General features: G+C 34.3%; 1 protein-coding gene and 2 non-coding genes across 3 annotated transcripts; all 3 read right to left on the bottom strand.

Annotated features, from left to right (window-relative positions):
• Positions 1-9075: 9075 nt before the first annotated feature.
• On the bottom strand, positions 9076-14273 carry rpl13 (ribosomal protein L13). Its single transcript, XM_051900557.1, has 6 exons — positions 14146-14273; positions 13486-13601; positions 13261-13402; positions 11197-11370; positions 10835-10891; positions 9076-9534 (listed from the first exon to the last, which is right to left on the bottom strand). The coding sequence occupies exons 2-6, from the start codon at positions 13587-13589 to the stop codon at positions 9376-9378; spliced, it is 636 nt and encodes a 211-aa protein (XP_051756517.1). The 5' UTR covers positions 13590-13601; positions 14146-14273; the 3' UTR covers positions 9076-9375.
• LOC127516882 (small nucleolar RNA MBII-202) lies at positions 10958-11038 on the bottom strand. Its single transcript, XR_007931126.1, has one exon. It is a non-coding gene; the product is annotated as a small nucleolar RNA MBII-202 (small nucleolar RNA).
• LOC127516881 (small nucleolar RNA MBII-202) lies at positions 11433-11515 on the bottom strand. Its single transcript, XR_007931125.1, has one exon. It is a non-coding gene; the product is annotated as a small nucleolar RNA MBII-202 (small nucleolar RNA).
• Positions 14274-17432: the final 3159 nt, after the last annotated feature.

Consider the following 17432-nt stretch of genomic DNA (forward strand, 5'->3'; position numbering starts at 1 on the left):
AGTCTTGACATTTAAGATAGTAATCACATATAAAGGAAACTTTTTCTTCCAGTTTCAAGCACTTCCTGAAAGGAATGATAATGGCATTTTGACAGAATTTGATTCTTTTTTTAAAAAAAAAAATTTCAATATGTAATGAGACACCTTTAAGTCTCTGAACCACTGTTGTGTTTTTTAATCACATCAACTAATATAACATTTATAATCAGAACGTTTACTTCAAACCTTTTTAATTTCATATATTTAATGATTGAATAATAATGAATTGTTTGGTTGAAAAGAGTGTTTTGATTTCCTTTCAAATAAATTCCACTTGGCTAGAAATGTTGCTATTTAATTCAAAACCATTGATTCATTGGTGTGTGTGTGTGTGTGTGTGTGTGTGTGTATTTATATATATATATATATATATATATATATACTCTATATTGAGTGTCACTGCATATAATGACACAGTACTGCCTTTTATTTCTTTATGTTTTAATCTAAATGTGTGTATTTACTATATTGCTATCAGGAGATGTTAAAGGGTTAGTTCACCCAAAAATGAAAATTATCCCATGATTTGTTCACCCTCAAGCCATCCTAGGTGCATATGACTATCTTCTTTCAGACAAACACAATTGGAGTTCTATTAAAACATTTCCTGGCTCTTCCAATTATTATAATGGTAGTGAATGGGGCTCGAGATTTTGAAGCCCACAAAAGTGCAACCATCCATCATAAAAATAATCCATACGGCTCCAGGGGTTTAATAAAGTCCTTCTGAAGCGAAGCGATGTGCTTTTGTAAGAAAAATATCAATATTTATAACTTTAAAAACTTTAATAACTGTCTTCCAGCAACGGCCGTACGCAGTCGAGTTCCCGCAGAAGAGTGACCTCTGACCCCACGTATGACGCAGAGGATAGAGCAAAATAAAACACTGGTCACGAATTAGACAATTCTTTAAAGAGAAATGTTGGAGGATTTTGATATAAGAGAAGAGGAGCTTCAGTTTGTTGTCCAGCCCTATTTGTTTGAACCGCGAGAGGCATCTAAGCTTATGATACTCCTACATCCTATGTCATTCGTCGGGTCAGGGGTCTTCAGAAGGCCTTTATTAACCCACTGGAGCCGTATGGAGTACTTTTACGATGGATGGATGGATGCACTTTTTCTCAAGCCCCATTCACTACCATTATAAAGCTTGGAAGAGCCAGGATAGTTTTAATATAATTCCGATTGTGTTCGTCTGGAAGAAGATTGGATGGCTTGAGGGTGAGTAAATCATGGGATAATTTTCATTTTTGGGTGAACTATCCATTTAAAAACAAAGGGCTGAGGACAGGCCAGAAAGGCATCTACACACAACAAGGGAATGCAATTATCCCTAGATTTTTATTGTCATTATTTACACATATCTTACACACAGGCTCCAGTTTTGTTGAACGGCCTAACGTCATGTAGCTTTGTTATCAGGATCTCAGAGTATAATGTCAGTGTGTGGAGTATCAGCATGGCCACATGAGCAAGATGTTGAAGGCTCAAGAGTTATTGAAATGCTTTTATGCTGTTAGCTGATGCTTTCTTTTTTTGATAGCATAATGGCATAATGGCATAATGGCAAAAGTGGTGAAAATAGCATTGTTAGACAATTCTTACATAATATTATTTTAAGATACATTACAATCTGACTAAGATTCTTCTGTGGGGGATTTTCAAAAAGCACTAAGGTCCTAGAAGCAAATTTGTCTTTATCACATATCATAAGGGTGCCATTAGACAAGATTTTGAGATAAATTAGAAATTATATTCTCATTAAATTGGAGTGAGTTTCCTGTCGTTTGTTTCTTGTCATTGATATAACATAACTTGCAAATCAATGAAGTCTCATTCTAATAGCAGAGCAGTTGTCGGCTTATAGCAGTCTGAAGGCATGCTCAGGGGTAAAACACCTACATGCACACAACAAATGCCATTATTGTGCTCCCAGAACCTTTTTTGGTCCACCCACAACTTTTTTTCTCTTTATTATTATTATTATTATTATTTTTTAGATAGGACAGTAGTTGCACTAATAAAAATAAAGGTTCTTTATTGACATCTATGGCTCCATGAAGAACCTTAAACATCCATAGAAACTTTCCATTGCACAAAAGGTTCTTTATAGTGAAAAAGTCCTTTAGATCATTTTTTTTTGTTTGTTTGTTTGTTTTTTAGTCGCCTTAAAACAGCAGTCGAGATAGTCTTGAGTTTTCTTCAGGGAATGAACACGTCACAGTATAGCCATTTAAATAATTCCCGCCCAAGGCATACGCAGAATAAAGGGGTGGGGCCTGGTTTAGTTGAGTTAATGTGTTGAAAAAATGATCGAATCTGCCTTTTTTCCGAACTCATTCTTCTCCCTTTTACCATCATATATCAGCTTGGAGAGGAGTTAAAGGGTTAGTTCACCCAAAAATGAAAATTCTGTCATTAATTACTCACCCTCATGTCGTTCCACACCCGTAAAGACTTTCGTTCATCTTCGGAACACAAATTAAGATATTGTTAATGAAATCCGATGGCAAGATCCATAAAGGTACTAAAAACATATTTAAAACAGTTCATCTGAGTTCAGTAGTTCTACCTTAATATTATAAAGCGACAAGAATACTTTTTGTGTGCCAAAAAAACTAAATAATGACTTTTCAACAATATCTCGTGATGGCCGATTTCAAAACACCGCTTCTGAGCTTTACGAATCATTTGTTTCGAATTAGTGATTCAGATCTCCTATCAAAAGGCTAAACTGCTGAAATCACGTGACTTTGGCGCTCCGAACCACTGATTTGATTCGTAAAGCCCCGAAGCAGTGTTTTGAAATTGGCCATCACTAGATATTGTTGAAAAGTCTTTTTTTTTTTTTTTTTGGCACACAAAAAGTATTCTCGTCGCTTTATGATATTAAGGTAGAACCTCTGTACTCACATAAACTGTTTTAAATATGTTTTTAGTACCTTTATGGATCTTGAGAGGTTCAGTGGCTTTGCTCTCAGTAGAGGCCTCACTGAGCCATCGGATTTCATCAACAATATCTTAATTTGTGTTCTGAAGATGAACAAAGGTCTTAGGGGTGTAAAACGACATGAGGGTGACTAATTAATGACATTATTTTCATTTTTGGGTGAAGTAACCCTTTAATTTTATATAAAAATGAAGAAAATATTCAAAAAGTGGAAATAAAGTGCCTAATGGGTATAGAATAGTGGGAATAAAGTGTTTATCGGGTAGGGTTAGGGTTAGGGTTAGACAAGTAATGTCCCAATAAAGCGGCATCCTCTAATGATTTTAATAAATAGAATCATACAGTATACACTGAATACGTTGTTATTATTGCACTGTTTTATAATATTATTGTTAATATGTAATTCATTTTTCCAGGAGCTCTTTGCTTCTACCTCCAATTAAATTGCTAACAGTGATTGTATGTTAATCGCCTAAATTATTACATTATTAGCTAACTGCAGTCTCCAAATTGTAATGTTGATATGCATTCTCTGTAAAGCTGCTTTGAAACGATATGTATCGTGAAAAGCGCTATACAAATAAATGTGAATTGAATTGAATTGAATATACTACAATACACTGAGGTGCAAATAGTATCTGGCACTATTTGCACTGAGTATAAATAGCATGTAACTACTATTTACACTTAGTGCAAAGAAAATACTGCTATTTTCACTTAGTGTTAAAACATTTTTGAGCATTCAAGCATGAGACCCCAAACACAAAATCAAGACTTTGTAAAAGGACATAATATGGCCTCCTTAAGAACTGTTCCATGAAAGGTTCTTTGGGGAACCAAAAATGGTTCTTTAATAGCATTGCTGCGAAAAGACCTTTGTTTTTAAGAGTGTAGATTGGTCAGGAAGTGAAGTTGGAGAGAGAATGAAATGGGCTTCATCAAAGGTAAAGTGCTATTTAGTTTCTGCAAAATAAGGAGTTGTGGTCTTGTGGCCACTGTGCTGATGATCTTAACCCGGCTCTGCTAATTCTGCATTTCTTCGAGAACATCAAAAGCCACTCCATCAAGAATCCTGATGAGAAGGACAAACGGTACGTGACCTCAATCAGAGAGAGAACGTCTACTTAAATGTACAATATCTTTTTATTCAATCAATTTTAGATATTTAAGCAATTTGGACTGTTTCTCTCCTTAATGCATTAAAAAAAACTGTTATTTAAATTTTCAACTAGAACAGCATTCATTGAGATTTTTGGATTGAAGCAAAATGACAGTAATGGAATGTCAGCATATCATGAATGCATATCATCTTCTAAAAAGTTTTTTATTTTATTTATTTAAACATTTTTGCCCAATATTAGGCCTACTAACAAAATGTTTTATGCTAAATTGGTTCTTTAAGTTTAGGGGTTTTTTAATTCCAGACTTTTTTTTTAATCTGTAACCATTTCATTATTGATTTTTCTGGAGCTCAGACATTCAACTATAAAGACTGTAAACACACTCTTAACAGGTACTTGATATGCTTCTTAAAATGTCGATACATTTTAACTGTCAAATTTTAGCTGGTTTCCTACCAGTCATGTTCAGTTAAACAAAAGCACTAAGTGTGTGTAAGCGTGAGTATTTCTCTCCTCTTCTCCATTAAGCAAGTAAGTGATAGAGATATTGAATTTATGATCCATATTGTTAGAGATGTGAAAGGTTCACATGCTATCCATTCACAATAGCTACTTTTGGCCTTCATATACTTGATTGCTTTTACTTTAACAAACAGAAAAGGCATTGTGTGACTCATTTTTGTATTTCTACCCATACAGATGCTGTTACACCCGACAACCTCATCATCTGCAAACTGCCACTCAATTACACCAAAATACATAAAGACATCATAGAGGACTGTGTAGATATTTCACTGGAACCTGGACTTCATTACATTCATTTGGTTTTTATTTTGTGTTGTATTTCTTCGTGTTCAATGTCAATCATCATTGTTGTACTCAGCTAATAATTTGTTAGAGAACTGTCATTTCTGTCAATAAAAAAATAGACGTAGCTACCAAATTGACACAACTTGTCAGTAATGTAAAACCCTCATAGAGGCTACAATAAGACCAGGTAGGGGCAAAAAACAATATTTATAAATAATACTAAAAACTAATATTAATGAAAATAAACTATTAAAATAAGGTTCTTTATAACACCATTAAAGGGATAGTTCACCCTTAAAATGAAAATTAAGTCATCATTTATTCACCCTATTGTGGTTCTAATGCCGTATGCCCTTCTTTCTTTTTTGGAACGCAAAAGGAGAATTTTTTAAAAAGTCCCGCTCGCGCTCGTCCATATAATATAAAAAGGCGACATGAAATACAATGTACCTTATTCTCTGAGGTGAATATAGCCTATCTGTTGTGTTTGTTCGTCAGAACAAGTTATCGCATTCACATTTGTCATCTGTCATTCTGACTGACAACTGGAGTTCCAGTCCGGAGATAAATTTTTGGGGATTTCTAGCCATTTTATTTCATGTCGCGTATTTAATAATATTTTTTTGTGATTTCTCACAACTTGTGTGCTTTTTCTGGGTGAGACAGAGTGAACCAGCAGCACTAATAGCCTCACGAAAGCGCACGTTGTGCAGCCAGGCAGCGAGGACCGATGGACAAAGTTGGGATTTTCGTTAAATTATACATTACATTTCGATTTGTTTTTCACCAAACCCTATCTCATACCCCCAGAACACTCAGTAAACCCTAACGCTCCAAATACTTAATTGGTTTCAGTAGGACAAACTTAAATTAAACAAATTCAGTTAAATTAACTGTAATGAGTATTTAGAACTTCCTTTTTCTTTTGAGTTCACAGCACTGACATATTTCAAGTAAACTGAACTGTTTCATTGTTTTGAGTTGTATGAACTCATTTCTTTTAATTTAGACTAACTTAAGTTTAACTGAAACTGGGCTGGGATTTCTACTTCCCAGCATGCTTTGTCCATGGCACTCGAAAGGGAGAGTAAATGTTAAAATTAAGTGTTATATAATGTTTTTTTGTGCAAAATTAATGGTAAGGGAGATTTAGTAGTGATTAATGTTTTGTTATGCTAATTTAGAAGAGTTTCTGTTAATGTGGGTTTTTGGAGAGTTACCATGGTGACAATGGTGCATGCTGTTTGGTTTGAGAGCAGGTAAGTTACATGTTTTAAGTTGCTGTACTCATTCAGTAAGTGCTATACCATGCTATTGTTAACATCTAGCAAATTAGCAAGTTGGCATTTTCTGTATTAGTTTGTTATAGCTAGCAAAATTATTACATTTAGATAACCTTATAATTTTAAGTTAAATGTATAAATTAGTGTACTCAAATATTTCAAGTTAAGAACAATAAAAATGTAGGAATACAAAATAAAAAAATCTTACTTAAACTTTGAGTTTCTTAACTTTTAAATTCTCATTCAACTTTTTTGAGTTCTGACAACTTATTAGGGTTTACAGTAAATAATTCATTTAATTTGCAAGAACTCAAAATAAAAAGAGGTAATTAACTAAATATTTTATGTTAATTGCTATTAAAATGCATGAGTTAGCTAACTCAGTACTTCAAGTTAGGAGCAATTAACATGCATGAGTACTACAAACTCAAAACTTGATAGTTCTGCTAACTTAAAATTGGGAACATCATAACTAAAAAAAAAAATGTGTTTAACTGATTACCTCAATTATTTTGAGTTAGCCCAACTTATTTGGGTTTACAATATGGCACGTGTCGCATGGGATCATTCTTTGATACTTTTGCTTCTTTTTAAAAAAATCTTGATTCTGGTCGCTATTCACTGCCATTAAGCCTACAGTATATGGACAAGCACAAGCGGGACTTTAAAAAAAAAAAAAAAAAAAATCTCCTTTTGTGGTCTAAAAAAGAAAGAAGGGCATACGGCATTAGAACAACACCAGGGTGAGTAAATGATGACTTAATTTTCATTTTAGGGTGAACTATCCCTTTAAGGTTCTATGTAGCACTTTCAAAGCATTGTTCTTTATGGAATCTTATTTTTAAAATGTTATTATTTAAGAATGTACAGAGAACAGTTCGCATAACAGAGAACGTTTGCATAACCAAGAAAACTGTTTTTAAACATTTAAAAAAAACTGGATGTTTTGAATGTTCAGAGAACATTAAGAAATAACATTTTAATAATTTAATGGGAACATTAGCAAAACGTTCTTAGATCATATTTTTGTTCTGAGAGTTCTGTTCGCCAAAGAACCATAAACTTGTCTTAAGAATGTACTTTAATATTTATTGTAGATTGACCATTCTCCAGTACTTTAATGAGTGGGCTAAATCAAGTCTTTCCACCACCGATTCAAAAATCAAGGGTAACTACAGGACACATTCTCCATTTCTTATGTAACCTCATACGTGATTATCTCCCCACTCATCTCCCCTGGGTCAAGATATTTTTAGTTTATTGATCCATCTGTAGGTTTTCATGGAGAAAAAATCCCAATGGCTCATTGATTGTGGACAGCCCCAATTATAACAGTTCCTTTACTTCACTTATAATTGATTTAGGCCACTTTCAGCTTCACTTCCAATGACACTCAGTTCAGCAGCACTACTGGGACATGAACCATCACCCAATTCTTATCATTTCCTCACTAAAACAGTCACTAATACATCTGAGTGCAAAAGCCTCAGAGAAACAAGTTTATAAAACAGAGGATACACAATCCAAATAATGAAAGCACCAAAACACAGTCCTGGCAGGAAGCGAGTAAAGATATAAATTCTCCTGCTCAAACTCGCACACCACATATAGATATGATGTGGGAATACAATGTTTGCATAATACACCCACAGCCCATTCATCCACCAAAAACCTCTACTGGACATTATGACATCACTTAAGGAATTGAAACACCAGCTAGCTGATTTGTATTTCCATCATGAAGACATATATGCCACAGTTAAACTGTGCTGACAGATGTTAATCAAGGTTTCACCCCAGGTTATAAACACAATATGCAAATTCAGCAACTATGACAAATCATTAAAGGGATAATTCACCCCAAAATGTAAATTCTGTCATCATTTTCTCACACTCTTGTTGTTCCAAGCCTTCATGATTTAATTTGTTCTGTAGAACAACATATGATACAACAAATCTGTTTTTTTGTTTTGTTTTTTTCATTCATACAATGAAAGTCTCCAATGTTGCCTGGTTCCCAACATTCATTAAAGCATCTGTGTTCAGCAGAAGAAATGCATACAGATTTATAATGACTTAAGGGTGAGTAAATGATGACAATTATAATTTTTGGGTGGACGATCCCTTTAACTCGTCTCACTAGCGCAGGCCTGGGAAAATAATATACTGTCCTGACCCTGATCGATCCAATGACCGCTGGAAGAGTGTAACCTCGGCTATGTATGTGTAATGTTCACATCATTTACAGCAGAAAAGGCAGCATATATCAGATTTCTTCAGATAAGGTTATTGCTGAACTATGCCATTAACAAACCACACACACAAAAAAAAAACCTTCCAAGCAAAGAAACATCCATGAAGGTAAACACTGCCATCTTCTGGGGATTGAGTAGCATTCTCACTCAACCTCAGTTTATCCAGTAGTGGCCAAAAGTGATGTCCGGCCAAGGAAAATTAGCATCTTTATCCTTTAAATATTACAATTTTGTAAAATATTTTGTAACATTACTTAGTTGTACTTTGAATCTTGTATTTGCGATAACGCAAAAAAAAACATGCCAAATTGTGCAGACAATTTTTGGCCAGGCTGTCACACAGAAATTGAATGTGCAAAAATAAAAAATAAAAAATAACTGATTTTGTAGTTTTTGTTTTTCTATGCATTTTTTGCATGGTAAAAGCCTGCAGCTGTAGTTTTCCTTTTGTCAAATAATGTTGTCCGATAAATACGATAACCAAGATTAGTGGTTAGTTTTCCCCTCATTTAAAATTTTATATTATATTTTTTTATATACACACACACTTTTTGATAATTTAGTCAAACTTGTAGGGTCAATAAAAAAAAAAAAAAACACACACACCCCTCTGGACATCACTTTTGGCCACTACTGTATTTGTAAGATACTTTTGTGAAATTCATTTTGTACATTTCATCAGCGTCTGCTCAGCAGAAAACAAGCAGATGACTTTCGCAATGCTGGGAAGTATTTCCAAATAAAAAGTCACTTGAGATTGAGAATCAAGTGCCATTTCAAACATCACACTGACATCCTTTACAAACCAGACAATAGAAGTCCACACAGTATAAAGGTTTTCCAAGAAATGACTCCAAAGACAAAAGATTTTTTTTTAGACATTTATTTCTTTTTGACAGTTTCTTACAAATTAACGTTTATTTCTTCTTTTCGACATCCTGCTCGGCGGCCTCCTTTGCCCTCTTGGCACGAATGCCGAACAGACGGGCATTGGCGCGGGCCATACGCAGACTGGCAAAGGCCTTGAAGTTCTTTTCGTCCTCTGAGATTACGCGGGCCTTCTCTTTCTTGTACACCTGCAGAAAATACGGACACTTCTTTAGATACAGCAAAACACTACGTTACATAAGAACTGAGTCTATAACTTTATACTGTATATATTTGTATATATTGTATACATTTTATGGATCATGTATGATATGAGAATATGGATTGCATACTCGAGAGAAAAAAAAAAAAAAAAAAAAAAACCCCAAACTTCAATTTTATTCACCGCTCACTCTTGAATGAATCTTGTTAGAATTAATCTATTAATTGTTATAATGAAGACTATCCAGTGTAGTTTTACATTTGATTGTGTTATTCCGCACTGTTTATATTATTTGTATATTTATTCTATTGTTTTTATTTGTGCTTCTACTTGTAAATTTATTATGTCTATTCGTCTTTTTTTGTGAATCCTATTCAAAGGATGAAATCAAGCTTCCTTGTGCCGTGTGTAATCTACTCTAACAAAATTACCCCCTTGTAAAAACATGCATTGAGTGAGCAAACATTTGGACGAAATCATTTTAATGGTAACTGATCAATGTTTGTGAATAAATGCCCAAATTAAAATCTGTTCATCATATAAAGTGATCGTGTCTTGAAAATATTGACTAGAATTTCAATGGTTGGACAAAAAAAAAAAAAAAAATAAATAATATATATATATATATATATATATATATATATATATATATATATATATATATATATATATATATATATATATATATATATATATAGGCAGTGTATATGGAAGTTTTTACCCATGATATCGAAAATGCTACCAAATTTTAATATTTTAAGGTATTGTTTCAATGTTAGAGATTCCAGTATTGTGACAACACTAAAAATGGATCATATTTACACTTTTTTTTTTTTTTTTTTAACAATTTTTCTAAAGCTGCTATAGTCAAGCAAGGGTTCATCTAGAAATTAATAAAAATGTAAAAATAAGTTACGTTGAGTTTATAAAAATTAAAAGATTTTGCAATAAAAAAGGACTACAGAATGCACATAGATTGTGTAAAATAGGTTTTTCAGCAAAGTTTCGATTGTTGATCATTTAAAGGCCTTCGAATTTTGGGCATTAAAAATCAGAGTAGGTAGGGCCCTATGAAATCAGTTTTATTTTTTCCCCAAATTGAGTTTTCTCCCCATTTAATTTCTGGATTCCGTTGTATTTTTTTAGACTCCATTTTAATGGATACATTTTAGTAGTCAAAAAGCATGTGTAATTGATATCATAAAATTATACAATTTCCGTCCACCTTTCTGCATCACGGATACCATAGGGCCCCAGGTAGGCTTTATAGGGTTAAAGATACGTACGTTTCTGATTGGCATGACAGGTCCAGTGAGTTGTGTAGCCATCTTAAGCTCCTCCTCCTACACACACAAAGGCAAAAACAGTCAAAAGACCACAAAAAAAACAAAACCCACTAGAGAATTATGGCTGAATAGTTTGCAGTCATCAGCTAAAAAGGGTTCAAAAGTCATCAAGGATGTGCAGAGATTCCGGAGAAATTGTCATCACTTGACTGCAAACACCGAAGCGGTTCTCGATTACAGTAAACTAGATGTTCTGACCTGTGATATTATAGCAAGCATTCAGTCCTGTTTTGCTTTATGACATGATTTGATGATTAAGCTTCAAAACAGGTCAGATTTATGAGCTGAAGTAAGCCACTTACAGTGCTGTCTCCCTTCTTGGGTGCAGAAGCCTTCTTCGGGAAGAGGATGAGTTTGGAGCGGTACACCTTCAGCCTCTGAACATTGGTCTGCAGAGACTCTGTGGATCGGTTACGCCGACGAGGGTCAACGGCGATGCCAATGGTGCGGGCCACCTTTTTGTTGATTCCTGCTGCCTATATGAGCAACAGGACAGACATGTGAGACGTGGTCACGCTGGAACAGCCCTGACACTCGTACAGACTCAAGAACAGTCATCAGCAAAAAGGGTTCAAATAGGATTCATCAAGGAAGTACAGAGATTCCGGAGAATTGTCATCATTTGACTGTCTGAAATGACTCCAAGTGCATTGTACAAACGAGGAGACAGAACGACATAAGAGTTAAAGAGATAGTTCACCCAAAAATACCATACGCGTTTACCATATGTGACGTGCTCCATGTGGATTAGACGTCAAACGATTTATCAGCCTCTAGAGGCAAAATTCCTGACGCCTCATGGTGTTTGATTTGACAAGCGAGATTGCACGATACAAAGCGGGACACTTCAGATACGGATTTAAAACAGACAACGAAACAGTAATACAGTACAGGACCGTCCATGTTTTCATATTATAAAGTAATTTGACTAGATGCTGCATTAGAAGAGAAAGAACTGTCTTTGAGAGGACACTAACATTAGTTCCTCAAGCAGTTAAGACAACGTAATAACACAACGACGACAAAAATGTTTAATGATTATTACCATCTATTTGCATTAGTTTATATACAGCTGGTCACTTTTATGCATTCGTTATGCAGCGAAGTTGCATATTTAAAGCTAGTGATGCAAGAACGCAAATTAACAAGTTTGAAACATTAAATCAGAAACGCATCCAATTGACCCTTCGCAAAGACCTGCTCCCCTTTTTTACTGTTGCTTTGTCCGACAATTCATGGCGCCGTCACGCCGCACAGAGTGAAAAATACATCGCGCAGCAAAGAGGACACTGACAACATGTCGACAGACAAGACAGAGCAGGTTACTTATGATATGAAACCAAGTCCCAGCTTTCAAATTGTGTAATTTAAGAAATTTGAACAATAAAAACCATTTTGTGGCTCTTTAACGTGTCGTGACAGATCGCTGTAGCGCCTCAGCCCAAGCGGCTCGTGAACCGATCATCTCTTCCTACTAGTTAATTCAAATAAACATGAATGAACATGAGAAAGAATGTTGTTTCAAACGCGGAAAGACGTCAATACACACCATTTTTCAAGTTCAAGTCCACCGAGGTTAATCTTCTAACTCCTGAACTCCTGACTGCTTTGTCGGACAAAATGGCGGAATCGGCATTATGATTGGTTAGATCGCTTGTCAATCAAACTCCCAGCGAAAGGTCAATTTCAGTTCTTTATCATCATTGTAATAGAGTTATTTTGATTACATAATCATCAAGTGTTCTAAAAATAGAAGCAAATAAAGTGTATACATACAATATACATATGCAACATTTACTAACACATTTTAAAGTTGCATCTCTTAACATTAATGCACTATGAACTAACATGAATGATAAAGGCATAATTAATATATTAATATTTATAAAGTACAGTACATTTTCATGGTTCGGTAACTTTTGTATTAAAGTTCAGCACTATTTTATGTGTTGTGTTTGTTTTCATTGAGTATCCATTTTAAAAACTATCGGTTGATTAATCAATTATCGGCCAGCATGGTCCAACCTAGTTATCGGTAAACCACTATAGGTAGATCATCGTTTAGATGTAAACAAAAGCCTAAATTAAACCTGTTCTTCATATAAAGTGTATCTCTTCACAAGAATTGGATTAAACCGCTCGATTCACGAGGATTTGTTTTAAGACGCCTTTGTGGATCTTTGAAGTTTTGGTTACCTGGACTTTTTTTTTTTTAATAACGAGACCGAAACAAAGTATTGTAATTTGTGTTCTGAAAACGAACCAAAGTCTTATGGGTTTAGAATGACATGAGGGTGAGTAAATGACATTTCATTTTTGGGTGAACTAAGCCTTTAAAATCCAACACAACTTGGCACCAAAGTTACCTTCAACTCCTCCAGGGAGAAACCACGTCCGGCACGGACCTTGTTGTGATACCGGATGGTTGGACACCTGACTGCTGGTCGGAGAGGTCCAGAAACTGGTCTTGGAGCAATGCGGCGAGCCTTTGCCAGACGGGCCTTGCGTCTGAGGAAAAACGGGCAAGCAGCATTTTATAAACTGCCACTTTCTATAAACCATTAACCTATTTACCAGCACAAGCTTGTTACCTGCGGAGCTTTCTGGCAGGCTGGTTGAACCAGGTGCGCACTCTCTTCTGCCAGTCTTTATGAAAGTGAGGGTTTAAAATCATGCCATTCCGGCTGGGAGCCATGGTTGTTCACTCCTAATGCAAAACAAATGTCACAGCAATAAGCAGGCAGCTCCGTGAAACCAGCATCAATTTAAGCTTTGCACTGTAGTTTGGATTTAGAGAGAACTGCGCGTTCATGAGAGCTATCAGAACATCCTTGCAAATATTATAAAAGTCAGAAGCACAAGTTAAGACACTCATATAAGCTCTGCTGCTTCCTGACGGTGTCATGCGTGTGGAGTAAGGCGCAGAGACAGTAAACACGCTTAATGAAGCGTTTTGCTGAATGCAACAACCTCGTTTATTTAGGCATTTAGACTGCTTCATGAGGAGCGGTTTAACATTTAAAACAAACACTGAAACAAGCGCGCACGAGTGCGGAGAGCTAATACAGGGTACCGTGTGCTAAAATTATCTTTTTTCTCTCTCAAGAAAAGAAAACACAAACAATACAGACAGGTACGCACATAAAACAAAGTACATTTTAAAGGTGGACTATTTGGATTATCATATAATAAAGAGATACTGAGGATTAAAGCGGATAAACTTGATGTTTAGCCGGAATAAATGCACGTACCGTCCTTAGCGGAAAATGGCTGAAAGGGAAAAGGAAATGACAACGCAGGGTTTTATGGGAAGTGAAGAAAAGAGCCAATAGCAAGGACCAACGCGCCGGTCTACCGGAAGTGAAGCCAGATTTCGTTGCGACAAATTAGCACGTGGATGGGACGTAATATTAAAAGTTCGCCAACTAATATATATATATATATTTAATAATATTATATATATAATATTTTAGAAAACTCATTTCTGACGCATGATCGTGAATGTAAAGGAAAACGTCGTTAATTTTATGGGTTAACATGCATACAGAAATATATATATATATATAATTAACTAACTTCAAAATAAAACTAATAAGACATGAAAAACAAAAAAACAAGATGAAGGAATAAAACTATCACACTACATCATACTAAGAAAAATAGTATTTCAAAATATGCCTTTGTAACACTCCCTTATTGCAATAATGTTGTTTCCGACACTGCACAAACAGTAACAGACAATTTTTGGTTTGGAGACTGGGGAGAGAAAGAAATTAATACTTTTATTCAGCAAACCCTGAATGTATATATATATATATATATATATATATATATATATATTATATTTAATAATATTATATATATAATATTTTAGAAAACTCATTTCTGACGCATGATCGTGAATGTAACGGAAAACGTCGTTAATTTTATGGGTTAACATGCATACAGAAATATATACATATATATAATTAACTAACTTCAAAATAAAACTAATAAGACATGAAAAACAAAAAAACAAGATGAAGGAATAAAACTATCACACTACATCATACTAAGAAAAATAGTATTTCAAAATATGCCTTTGTAACACTCCCTTATTGCAATAATGTTGTTTCCGACACTGCACAAACAGTAACAGACAATTTTTGGTTTGGAGACTGGGGAGAGAAAGAAATTAATACTTTTATTCAGCAAACCCTGAATGTATATATATATATATATATATTTCAAATAAATGCTTTTCTTTTGAACTCTATACTCATCAAAGAATTAATCATGTTTCCACAAAAATATTAAAGTCCCCCTGTGGTGAAAATCAAGTTTTTAATGTTGTTTATATGTCTATGTTGTGGTTTTAATATGCTTTAAGACAAACCATCTGCAAATTAGTAAACACCATTGCTGAGTATTTTCTCTTTAAGACTGCAGTGATCTAAAAACACGGTTTGAAATCGCTGGTGTTTCTTACGTCACAAACTACCTTGCAACCAATCACGTCAACGTGTCGGCGGGCTTTAACATATCATGAACCGTTAACTATGACCGATCTGAAGCAAGGGAGTCGTGTAACATTAGCAACACATTATTAGCTGTTTGATAACGTAGTCAAGCAAAATGCTAATCATATTAATTACCGGTATGTGTCTGATGTTGTAAAAAGCGATACCACTGTGCAGCGTTTACCTCAATAAGTTGACCGAGTGGATCTCTGAGCTCGTGCGAGTGAGAGGAGGCGGGGCTAATTAGCATATTCATAGATCCACGTTTACTAAATGAAGGGTGTCGAGTTACATTCAAGCTATTTTAAGGCAATTGAAGACATTTTTTTCCACAGGAAAAAACGTTTAAATGTGACATTTTGGTGATCAAAGATTAGTTTTAAGGGATAAAATTAGTGACTACAGGGGGACTTTAAGCGGCACAATCACTTTCAAATAGTAAGAAATGTTTCTTGAGCAGCAAATCAGCATTTTAGAATGATTTCTGAAGGATCATGTGACACTGAAGACTGCTGAAAATTCAGCTTTGCATGACAAGAATAAATGACATTTTTGTGAGAAGAAGCAATAGCAACGACCAACGCGCCGGTCTACCGGAAGTGTGAAGTCGGATTTTTTTTGCGACAAATTAGCATGTGGATGGGACGTATATTAAAAGTTCAACAACTAATATATATATATATATATATATATATATATATATATATATATATATATATATATCCCTTAAAACTAATATCCCTTAAAACTAATCTTTCCTGTGGAAATATATATATATATATATATATATATATATATATATATATATATAATATACATATATATATATATACATATATATATATATATATATATATGTTTATATTTGTTTATATATATATATATATATATAATATTTTATAAAACTCGTTTCTGACGCATGATCGTGAATGTAAAGGAAAACGTCGTTAATTTTATGGCTTAACGTAATCTAAGTAGATACAGAAATATATAATTAACTAACTTCAAAATAAAACTAATAAGACATGAAAAACAAGAGCGTAAAGATGTAGATGAAGGAATAAAACTATCATACTAAGAAAAATAGAATTTCAAAATATGCCTTTGTAATACTCAGTTATTGCAGTAATTTTGTTGCTGACACTGCACAAACAGTAACAGACAATTTTGACAAACTTATTGGTCACACAGTGAAAACGGCCAATAGGCCTATATTTCCATATTTTACCATGACTTTTGCAGTCATGTGTGATATGGATTCTTTTAATGGATTCCAAATAGGCCTACTTTAGAACTGAACTATATTATAATATTATATTAATTATGTGCATGATCTGTAAAAAAATTTTAATTCCCATGGCTTGTCCAGCTGATTTTTCCGTGTGATTTCGGAAAGTTAAAAAGTATTCAACACAGTTGTCTGCAGTCTAATGAGAGAATTAAAATCGATCATTAGGTGGCGTTGTAAGTAAGGCGGCCAAATGTTCTTGTGTAGAAATTAGAAAACGTGGTGTATCTGGAGTTGTCAGAGATGCACTGGTTCTTTTTTAAATGAACAGATTTATTGTTGATTCAAACTGGTTTGTTCGTTTTAAAACAAAAAGACTAAAACAAAGGCTAATGTCAGTTTGCTTTTGGCACTTATGTTATCAACGTCAATTTTCATTACATACTGTATGCTCCACAAATTAGCCATATTTTATTTGGTACCGGAGATGGTTGCATTACATGGAGTTTCAAGAACTTTTAATCAATTTTACAAATACAATCTGTATATAGTGACCAAAAATAAGTAACATTATAAACATATTAGTAAGTGTCCTTCTGGTCAAAGAGTTAATATTTCCTAAGAAATCTGATGTGAAATCTGGACACAGGTTTCAGATTTTCTTTAGGCAGAAAAAGATAATATATGATCACCCCTTCATTAATCATTGATCATTGGAACACTGAAACTCATCAGTGTTTTAATCTAAGGGCAAAGGTCAAGGTGTTCTGGGCTGGGAGGCGGCCATATTCCCCTCTGAATGTGTGCACTT

The sequence above is a fragment of the Ctenopharyngodon idella genome, chromosome 7 (assembly GCF_019924925.1).
Source record: "Ctenopharyngodon idella isolate HZGC_01 chromosome 7, HZGC01, whole genome shotgun sequence".
Lineage (NCBI taxonomy): Eukaryota > Metazoa > Chordata > Actinopteri > Cypriniformes > Xenocyprididae > Ctenopharyngodon > Ctenopharyngodon idella.

Coding starts and splice junctions, on each gene's coding strand:
- rpl13 (XM_051900557.1), bottom strand. CDS start 13,589: ATGGCTCCCAGCCGGAATGGCATGATTTTAAACCCTCACTTTCATAAA. Junction 11,371..13,260: donor TCTCCCTGGAGGAGTTGAAG/GTAACTTTGGTG, acceptor TTGCTCATATAG/GCAGCAGGAATCAACAAAAA. Junction 9,535..10,834: donor CTGTCATGCCAATCAGAAAC/GTACGTATCTTT, acceptor TATTTTCTGCAG/GTGTACAAGAAAGAGAAGGC.